At 57.4% G+C, this 10,436-nt stretch overlaps 1 protein-coding gene across 1 annotated transcript; it reads left to right on the top strand.

Moving 5' to 3' along the window:
- Positions 1 to 966: 966 nt before the first annotated feature.
- On the top strand, positions 967 to 7,533 carry ENO2 (enolase 2). The gene is made up of 11 exons (XM_004708135.3): positions 967 to 1,081; positions 1,476 to 1,571; positions 1,672 to 1,730; positions 2,032 to 2,101; positions 2,526 to 2,659; positions 2,869 to 3,091; positions 4,452 to 4,649; positions 5,286 to 5,487; positions 5,753 to 5,861; positions 6,018 to 6,076; positions 6,574 to 7,533. Exons 1-11 carry the CDS (start codon positions 997 to 999, stop codon positions 6,641 to 6,643), a joined length of 1,305 nt encoding a protein of 434 aa, XP_004708192.1. The 5' UTR covers positions 967 to 996; the 3' UTR covers positions 6,644 to 7,533.
- Positions 7,534 to 10,436: the final 2,903 nt, after the last annotated feature.

The raw sequence follows: 10,436 nt of genomic DNA, 5'->3' as shown, positions 1-10,436 counted from the left end.
GCCCCGAGGTGAAGCCCAGGCCTAGGACCCCCCTTCCCCGCCCCGTGACCCTCGCGCTTCTCGGGGCCTCTGCGCTGCGCACCTGCTTGGTCTCCGCGCCTCCTTCCCCGGCCTTCCCGGACCCTTCTGGCTTTCCGGCGGGAGCCCCCTCCCCATTTAGGTGCCAGCTCTCCCCGCACCTATTCCTCCCTCCACCCTTGCCTGCCCTTCTGCCCAGGCCCTGGGCCCCTGGTTTAAGTTCGGCGTGTCGGGGGCTGTGTGTTTATATCGTGTCGAGCCCCCTGGGCTTCCCTCTGCCATCCTCTGCACCTCACCTCAGACTTCTAGACGCCCCTCTCCTGGCTTTTCCATTTCCTTCTCCCAGCGGGAGGGGTGGGGGGGTTGTCTGAGAAGGACTGCGAGAAGACGGCCCTCCTTTTCCAACGAGCCCTTCTCCCTGACCCCTCCAATCTCCAACCCCAGGCCACTCCTCTCGGTACCACCTCTTGGGAAGAAAAGGGACACACCTTTGGGGGTTTGGGATCCTGCTCCATCGGCTGGGCTGCAGGATGCTGTGAAGTGGGGGGTGGGATGGAGGGCTCTCATTCCAGGAGGACCTGGGCCCGGCAGCCCCTGCTCTTTCTGGCTCCAAGGAGAAATGCCAGCTTAGCTCTGAGAATACCTGGGGGAACCCCAGCAGCGTCCACAGTGGGGGCGGACGAGAGACCCTCTGCTCCCGCTCCCTACAGGGTCTCCCCATCCCATCTCATCCTTTCACCGTGGCAATGACCTCCCCCTCCTCACTGTGTGACCTTCTCCCAGCCCTCCCGCCAGAGGGGGGAGGGATGGAAAACGCTTATGCTGCCGAAGACTGCGGCCAGCTCCTCCCCGCCCACTGCAGTAACCTCTTTCCCGCCCCTCCCGCTCCCCGCCCCGCCCACGGCTCTCGGGCTCCACCCCTCTAAGCCTCTTGTCTTTCTCCTTCAGTCCCTTCCACCCAAGGAGATTTCCAGCATCATGTCGATAGAAAAGATCTGGGCCCGGGAGATCCTGGACTCCCGTGGGAATCCCACGGTGGAGGTGGATCTTTCTACTGCCAAAGGTAACGGTAGGGCACGGACCTTGGTGCGCACACACACTGGACTTACACTGGCCTGGGATGGGAGGCTACCTAGTGCTAGTGGATGGGTGCTTGTCTAGCGCACAGCCTGGGGAATGGGGGGAGGGGAGGATCCTCCTTGTGCGAGGGTGCAGAATGGGCAGGTCTGTGTTCCGGCATGAGACAGACCCCCCCCACCCTGGGGTGCGTCTGCAGGTGCAACTGTGTGAGTGAGTGTTTCTGTGGGCCCCATTTGCGCTTGTGGGAGAGGCCACTGCTTGTGCCTCGGCCGTGTACGTGTGTGCACGTGTGAAGGGAGCCGTGTGGGGAGAGGGCTGGAAGGTGGAAGTAATTCCTGGCCCAGTTGTGCCCTTCTCGGCCCACGTTCCTCTGGCAGGTCTGTTCCGGGCTGCAGTGCCCAGTGGAGCCTCCACCGGCATTTACGAAGCCCTTGAGCTGCGGGACGGTGACAAGCAGCGCTACTTAGGCAAAGGTGAGCCCCCGCGGTCCCCAGCCCTCGTCTAGTTTGCTCTCTCTTCTCCTCCCTCAGGCTCCTCCTAGCCTGACCATCCCCACCCCCTGCCTCTCCTCAGGTGTCTTGAAGGCAGTGGACCACATCAACTCCACCATTGCTCCAGCCCTCGTCTCCTCAGTGAGGCCCTCTCTCTGCTGGGGAGGGCAGGACCCAGGGCCAGGAGGGAATCCTGGTTGAGAGAGGGCGGAGGAAAGAGGAAGGAAGGGCCACTTTGGGGGATTCGTGGTTCCTGGGATGGGGAAGGAGGTCCCCTACTGCCCCCTGCTCCCACGAAGGACTCAGGTCCTCTCACCCAGATAGGCCCTGTCCCAGGGATCTGGTTGGACCCCAGCAGAATGGGAGCCTGTGTACCAACGGGAGCCCTGCCCTTGGGCCCAGCCTCTATCTTGGCCCTGCGTAATGTGAGCTGTGTCCACAGGGCCTCTCGGTGGTGGAACAAGAGAAACTGGACAACCTGATGCTGGAGCTGGATGGCACTGAGAACAAATGTAAGCAGGACCTGGGAGAAGGGGGTGGGTATGGGGTGGGCAGAGAAAGAGCAGACAGAAGGGGCCAGCACTGTGGGGACTTCCTCAGGGAGGGCTGCCAGTGGACTAGTCCTTCTTCCTCCCACCTCCCAAAGTTGAAGTGCAGGGCGAGGCAGTCATGGTAGGGACAAAGAACAGTTTCTTTGCCGAGTAAAGAGGAGAGAGGTGCTGTTGGGTCTCTTCAACACGAGGTCGGCTCTTTGCCCTTTGCCCACCTCCCCTGCTATTTGTAGGGAAGAATGCATGAGATGCACACATCTCTAGAAGGGCTCATTGCAGGGGTGGGGAGGGAGGAGGGCAATCTCTTCTATTAGCTCCTTTTGGGGCTCATGGGGGGAGGCAAGGGTTAGAAGAAGGTTTGCTCAGTCCTCTCTTCTTTAAACAGCCAAGTTTGGGGCCAATGCCATCCTGGGTGTGTCCCTGGCTGTGTGTAAGGCGGGGGCGGCCGAGCGGGATTTGCCCCTCTATCGCCACATTGCTCAGCTGGCTGGGAACTCAGACCTCATCCTGCCTGTGCCGGTGAGCACTCCGCTGTGTTGGTGCCTGTCGCCGGGATGCGGGGAGAGGGAGTGGGGGGCCTGGGGGTGGAATGAAGGTAGGAAAGGGCACCGGGTGCCTGACGAGAAAGGATAGAGCACATAACCCTTGCTTGGGTTTGGGAAGCTGGGGCAGCTTTGGGGTTGGAATGGCTGTCGGATCTTGGGTTAACTCCTCCTGTGCCTCCACAGGCCTTCAACGTGATCAATGGCGGCTCGCACGCTGGGAACAAGCTGGCCATGCAGGAGTTCATGATCCTGCCTGTGGGTGCAGAGAGCTTCCGGGATGCCATGCGGCTCGGGGCAGAAGTCTACCACACACTCAAGGGGGTCATCAAGGACAAATATGGCAAAGATGCCACTAATGTGGGGGATGAAGGTGGCTTTGCCCCTAACATCCTGGAGAACAGTGAAGGTAAGGCCAAGAGCCCCGACTCTCTCCAGGGACATCCGGAAAGGCCCCCCCTTCACCAAGTTCTGAGGAGGAGGAGTGGGGTTCCAGAACCACCCATTCTAAGAGGTCCCACCCCCTAGAAGAGGTACCAGAAAACCAGCCGTAATTCACACGCAGGCCCTCAGATGAGGTTTTGCCTGCCTAGTCCGATCAGTTAGCAACCTGTAAGTTCTCAGGGGAGCCCCTGAGATTCTGGGAGGTGGTCTAGGTGTCCTGTGGGATCCAGTCCATGTTTTAGTTCCATGTGATTCCCTGTTGGATGAGATCCTGCCAAGCTCCGGGGAATCCATGCTAAATCTCTCCCCGTCCCAAGCCAACTTCTTTTGCCTATAGGCCCCTTAGTGTGTCTGTCTCAGGGAAAACAGTAACACGAGCATGAAGGGTGTGGCTAGAGTTTAAATTCCGAGGCCACATCACCTGGGTTTGACTCTTAGGTAGGAAGAGTTACGTGCAGACAACTTGATTTCCTTCTCTGCTTTGTTCTAGCTGCAGAAGGGGTGACAACCGTACCTCCAGGGGCAGGGGTGGTTTGGTGGCAGGGTTCTCACCTTCCATGTCGAAGATCCCCGTTTGATTCCTAGCCAGTGCACTGCCGCCACTCCTCTGCCATGATTGGCCTGGGTACTGCAAGGACGCTGACTTGGGGTCAGCAAAGCTTCCAGATGCAAATAGACCAGGAAGAAAGGTCGGGTAATCTGCTTCCCCAAACCAATCGATGGAAAGCCTATGGTTCACCACCGTTCAGTCTGAAACAGATCAGGGGGTGGCACAGAACTGGATAATGTTTCAGTCCGTTGTGCTGTGAGCCAGGGCTGGCTTGATGGCAGTTCACGGTGAAGATTAAAAGAGCTCTTATATGACAAACTCCTAGTTGACGTAGCCCACTGCCCTTGACCCACTTCTACCTCATAGCCACTCTGTAGGATAGCGCAGAAGAAGTGTGCCCCAGGGTTTCCGAGACTGTAAATCTTTACAGGAGCAGACAGCCTCATCTTTCTTCCAAGGAGTGGCTGGTGGCTTTGAACTACCGACATGAAAGTTAGCAGTGCTCTCTGTTTAACCCACTGTGCTGCCAGGGGTCCTTCTGGTTGACATAACCCTTAATACACGATAGCCATTTCAAACCCAACCCAACCCCTGTCAACAGAGTCCTTTCCTCTGCCTGCCTAGGAGTAGCCTTGGCCAGCCCCCCTAGACCTGGGCATAACCCCAGTGGCTTCAGCCAGGCTCACCCAGCAGCAGTCCTCCACCTGTGCTCTGTCTTGTCTTTGCCTTCATCCTTCCTTGCCTCCTGCTTACCATCTCACTGTTCCACCGCTAGCCCTGGAGCTGGTGAAGGAAGCCATCGACAAGGCCGGCTACACAGAGAAGATCGTCATCGGCATGGACGTCGCTGCCTCAGAGTTTTATCGTGATGGCAAATATGACTTGGACTTCAAGTCTCCTCCGGATCCTTCTCGATGCATCACTGGGGACCAGCTAGGGTCCCTCTACCAGGACTTTGTCAGGAACTACCCTGGTGAGGGCTGGGAGTCTGAAAGAGAGGCCGGGGGCAGGGCTGCTGACTCTGGGGCCAGGTGTAAGTGCCCTCAGAAGAACCTGAGCACCAGGCATGGGGCGAAGGGGCAGAAACTAGGTTTGGTTTGGAACGGAGCTTCATAGGGGCCTGTGGTGGGTGCTGAAGCTCCCGGAGTCAAGATGGGAAAGGATGACTGGACTTAGCAAGGTGTGTAACTGGCATGCTTCAGTATCCATGGTGGAATCAGCCCTAGAAAGGATCTAGGGCTGATGTGTGAATAGAAAAGAAAGGTTGAGGATGAACTGGGTCACCTTCTCCACCTCTACCAAGGCTCTGACTGTTAAAGGCAGAACAGAAGAAGAAGAAATTAAAGTACACTGCAGAAGGCAGGATTTAGATCAGCAATGAGGAAAGGCTCCCTACCTCCCAGAATATAGAAATACAACGACAGGCTGTGCAGCAGGTTCCAAACCTTTGTTCTTGGAAGGTTTCAGGAAATACTCGGGTTAGAATCCGGTAGGGTTGGCTCCCTTTGGGATGGGAGCAACGGTGGGTAGGCTCAGTGAGGAATCAAAGGGCAGGGCCCGGGGTGGTGGCTGCCTGATACAGAAGCCCTCCATTCCTCCTCCCCTGCAGTGGTCTCCATTGAAGATCCTTTTGACCAGGATGACTGGGCTGCCTGGTCCAAGTTCACAGCCAATGTCGGGATCCAGATCGTGGGGGATGACTTGACTGTGACCAACCCCAAGCGCATTGAGCGGGCCGTGGAGGAAAAGGCCTGCAACTGCCTTTTGCTCAAGGTCAACCAGATCGGCTCAGTCACTGAAGCCATCCAGGCGTGAGTGACCCCCACTCCTCTCCTTCTCGGCCTGTTTGCTCCAGGTCCCTTTTTGCAAGTGCTGTCCACCGCCCAGTCCTGCCCCAGGATGCACCAGAGAGCAGGGAATCTGGTCACCTTCACCGTTCTCACATCTTGCTCCCCTCCCAGCGCCCTTCTCCCTCTAGAATTGTTTCTTGACTTAGACCAGTGTCACCGTGGGAAGAGCCTGCTCCTGCTCGGTGAGACCCTGGGCTGGGGACTCAGTGTGGGTGTCTGGATGCAGGTGTAAGCTGGCCCAGGAGAATGGCTGGGGGGTCATGGTGAGCCATCGCTCAGGAGAGACGGAGGACACGTTCATTGCCGACCTGGTTGTGGGGTTGTGTACAGGACAGGTGAGTGGGGCCGCCCAGTGAGTGGAAGGGGGGCTTTGTGGCTCTCTCTCTGCAGATGGTTGAGGCAGCCAGGGGAATTTTGAGAGGAGGTTTAAGTTGCCTCTTGGTGGGTGAACTGGCCACCCCTGAGCTGCTTTATTTTTGGGGATGTTTCAGATCAAGACTGGTGCCCCCTGCCGTTCTGAGCGTCTGGCCAAGTATAACCAACTTATGAGGTGAGGGAGGCTGGGGACTGGGGGCTGGGAGCTCACAGGCCCTGAGGGTTAAAAACCCTGTTTAAACACCATTTCATCTCCAGTGCCCAGAGCCTGGTAACAGTATGTCCAAAACTAAACAAAACACTCACTGCCATCGAGGAAGTGCTGACTCCCAGTGGCTCTATAGGACAGGGTGGAACTGCCCCTGTGGGGTTCTGAGAAGGCAATTCTTTACGGGAGTAAAAAGCCTCATCTTTCCCCCATGGAACAGGGGGTTGGTTTTGAACTGCTGACCTTGTGTTAGCAGCCCTACACATAACCAATACACCAGTAGAGTCCCTTGGTAACAGTAACTATTTGATATTCATGGCCTGAGTGACGAGAGGCCACATGGGCATGCAGCAGGGGTGCTCATCCTTGGACACAGGGGCAGGTGGTGGAGGAGCGAGACACGGCTGGAGGGCTCCCAGAGAGGGAGCTGCTTACCTGACCGTCTCCTGTCTCATCTCCCTCAGAATCGAAGAAGAGCTCGGAGGCGAGGCGCGCTTCGCCGGACATAATTTCCGCAATCCCAGCGTGCTGTGATTCCCCTTCTTGCCTGGACACTTGGAGCTTCTCTCCCAGCCTGTGAACCCCTTTCTTCCTGTCTTGATCTGTGATATTTCGCCCGCTGAGATACCTGAGCCCCAGGAGCCCGGAACGCCCCTGGTGACCCTACCTGCCCGCCTGCTCTTTGGCTTGCCCAATCCTGCGCTGTCTTTGCCCTCTCCTTTCTGGGTCCCCACTCCCTTCTCCACTCTGCCTTCCTTTCTACCCTCCCTCTCCTGGAAACCTGGAAATGGGGATGAGGACGACAAGGGGAGTTTGTGGACGAACAATCAGGGTCTGTGCTGGGAGCGTCAGGGTCAGTGTGCCGGGCACTGCGAGTGGCACCGAGTGTGAACTTGTGCTTTGCGCTGGCTCCAGGAGCTTCCCGTGTTGCACATGAGGACAGGGCTGGGGTGGATGTTAAGTGGATGTGTGGCTATGCTTGGTCTAAGGCTTCAGTGTATGTGTGAATGTATGTACGCATGTATGTATGATGTATGTATCTTCTATTCATTCCATTCATTATTTCCTCATACCTCTAAGACGGGACACTTGGCCTGATCTTAAGGGACTGTGTCAGTATCTCATACGTGTGGACCCCAAGCCGACCTGGGGTGGGCAGTCTTGCTGGAGTGGGAAGGGTAGCAGAAAAGGGCCTTGCTAGTCGTTCCTTTGTGTGAGCTCACCCTTAAAGGAAGCTGGGTTGGCCCAGGGGTGGGGCTGTGTGCCTGGGGGACTCCCCTTCCGTCAGTCTCTCCCCAGACCTAGGGTCCCTGTTCTCCCTCCAGCTGCACCAGAGCAACGTCTCACTCCCCTGTTCCACGTCCCGCAGTTGCCACCACCTCTGTGGCACTGAGAGCACCACCATTAAAGTTTGAATCACAGTGCGTGGTTGTGTCTGAAGAGTCTTAACTCTACAAGGCAGAGCAACCGGGAATGGGTGGAAGTGGACAGCCCAGCTAGGGAGGGCCAGGTGGGGCCCAGCGACCCCTGCCCTCTGGGCCCCGGACCAGCAGGTATTTGGTGTTCTGAACATGGGGTCTGGATCCCTGGGTGGTACAAATAGTTAATGGTGAACTTGCTAACCAGAAAGTTAGAGGGTCAGGCTGTGCACAGGGTGCCAGCGTATGGCTAGAGAACCCTGTATCTCTTCAGCGATAATGGATGCCCAACTGAGGGACTACCAAGAAGGGGGGCGGGGGGGGGCCAGCCCGGTGCCTTGAATTGGGAAGTCACTTTCTAGCAGGTAGGGGCTGCCCTTTGGGGAGCTGTGACCACTAGAGGGAGCTGAGGTTCTGTAGGACATCACGTCTGACTGCTGGAGGTGGGGCAGGAGGAATTGAAAGGTGGTTATGTACCCTCTGTAGGCCTGCACTCTCTCATTGACATTTCTGGTCTTGGGCTGAAGGGATTCCAGTTTGGTTTGGGCCCAATTCTCTCGGCCCTCTCCTCCTGGAACCCTGACACTTCAGCCATTTCCGCCTCTTGATGTCAGTGTAGGCAGCTCATCTTTCCTTCCTGTCCTGTGTCTCCTGCCTCTCTTGGGGGTCACCCCAACTCCCAGACTTGCCAGGAGGACTCTGGTTCTGGTTTGAACCACATTCCCTAACCAATGCCCTTTCTCTCCTCCCTCCTTGTTCTGCTGCCTTCTCAAACAGCCATGTCCCAAGCTCGTCCCACCCACCCCCGCCCCCCAGGTACTGGATTGGATTGGGTTACATCTAACTCTGCCTGGGCCTCCCTGGCCCCTCTCTCCACTTTCCCTTTGTGCCGTTGCCTAGAGACCAGTGGGTTATGGGGGTGTGGGGGGCTGGGGTGAGGGACCGTGAGGTGTGTATGTAATGCTCCCTGAAGTTGAATTGTGAGCCTGGCTCTCACTCAGAGGGGCATTGGGAGGGGGTAGGCCTCCATTTCTCTAACTCTCCCCACCCCCACTCCCCTCGTTCCTACTTCACACCTAAGGCAGTTTTTCCTTTGGGGCTCAGCTAGATCGGTCACCATCCTTTGCCACCTCTTGGTGGTTGAAGAACAAGGGGAAGCTCTCAGCCCAAAGGGAGATGGGACACGGGCCTGGGCCTAGGCCCACTGGGAGAATGGAGCCGGGCAAAAGAGGAGGGAGGAGTGTGTGGAGGAGCAAGGTTGGGGAGGGGGGTTTAGGAGGGAGGGACTGTCTTGGAACACTAGAGGAGGAAAGGAGTCTGGGGAGCACAGGGAGACAGGAACTGGCCTGCTCTCTGAAGACTGCAGGGGAGGGGTAAGGAAGATGGGCAGGGAGGGGCCAGTACTAACCAAATGGGAAGGGAGGGACCTTAGGATGGTGATTCACTGCTAGGCCAAGGGAGCCTTCTGGTTCTTCATCCGACCCCAACCCACAGTGCTTTTTAGACCCCACAGAACACTGGCTGAGCTCTGGCCTGGGGAAGGAAGAGACGACGAGCCAGCCTCCTCCCCTCCCAGAAGCCAGGGGGTTCTGCCAGTTCAGGGCACCACCCCGGCCTCTGGCTGGACTGACCCCACAAATACTCGACAACTCCCCCAAATCTGGAGCACTAAGGGCTCCTGATCCCTACTCCAGCTCCAGCTCTTCCTGTTTCCCAGCCTGCCTCCCTCCCTTGCTCTGGCCTTCCCAATCTAAGCTGCCAAAAATCACCCAGTGTCTCGGTGTCCTTTGTCCTGGGAAAAAGAGCTGCTTGGTGTGGGCTCAGGGAGGGAGCCCAGGGGCAGCGGCTGATGTGTCCTGGTGGGGTGCTGGCTTCACCGCTGGAGATGGAGTGGCTGGCTGCCCAGCAGCCTCAGGGACTGCGGGGAGCAGAAAAGGGGGGTGGGGTGGAGGGTAGTGGTGCAGAGCTTGGTGTCTGTAGTGACCGTCTCCACCCTGGAATGGCTGGGGCCAGGGGACCGGGGCGCCCACGGATCTGGAGCCTCATCTCCAATCCTTTCCCTGTGGCCCAAGGCATACTAATGGGTGACTTCAAACGGATTTGAGGTTATGAACATGGAGAAGCCACCAGGCAGAAGGGCCTGAGGCTGGTCCCCAAGTCTTCCTATAAGGATATCCCTTACCCACAGAGGACATGTCCTCCTCTACATCTTGTCACTTCTTTCAAGGGACCTCCCTGCAGCTCTTGCGCTCTTGTCATTGTCCCTATCAATGACCCTCCCTCTTCCTTATTGATACCAAAGGCCTTGTTTTTCCAATCTTCTATAAGCCTCCCCGCACACATACAATTCTACCTGCCCAGTCCTGTAAACCCTCAATTCTCCGCACCCCGAATCCAGCTATCTTTCTGCCCTCTTGTCCTACCCAGAGCTCGGCTCTGCGGGAATAAGTGTGGGGCCCTCCCTCTCTCTCTCCTTCAGATCCCATGCTTCCCCTCGCCTCTTCACACGGACATTCCTGGGGACTTTTCCCTTTGGCTTTATTCGCTCGTCTTCGCCTTCCCTCAACATCAACCACTCCTAAACTCGACTCTCCCAGCACCCAGCCACGCAGATGTTGCCATCCTTCCCCTGACCTCAAACTTTCATCCCGTTTCTCTGGCGACAGCCCCCAAACGCTTCCCCCATCCTTTCGGTCCGACGCGGCCACCCCAAGTTTCGGTCGTGTCCCCCACCCCCACCCCCGGAGCGCCATTTTCCCAATCTCTGCCAGTCTAACTCATCTACCCCAATCTCTACACCGTCACCCCCAAGCTCCACCCACTTCGTGTCCGCCACGAACCGGGGCGCCCCAAACTTCGTCCACCTCCCCGCTGTCCGCCCTTGCCACCCACGGCCCCTCCGGCCAGCG

This window comes from Echinops telfairi, unplaced genomic scaffold, assembly GCF_000313985.2.
Source record: "Echinops telfairi isolate 266 unplaced genomic scaffold, ASM31398v2 ScPeMD7_7356;HRSCAF=8355, whole genome shotgun sequence".
Lineage (NCBI taxonomy): Eukaryota > Metazoa > Chordata > Mammalia > Afrosoricida > Tenrecidae > Echinops > Echinops telfairi.
This window is presented reverse-complemented; position numbering and strand designations above follow the sequence as displayed.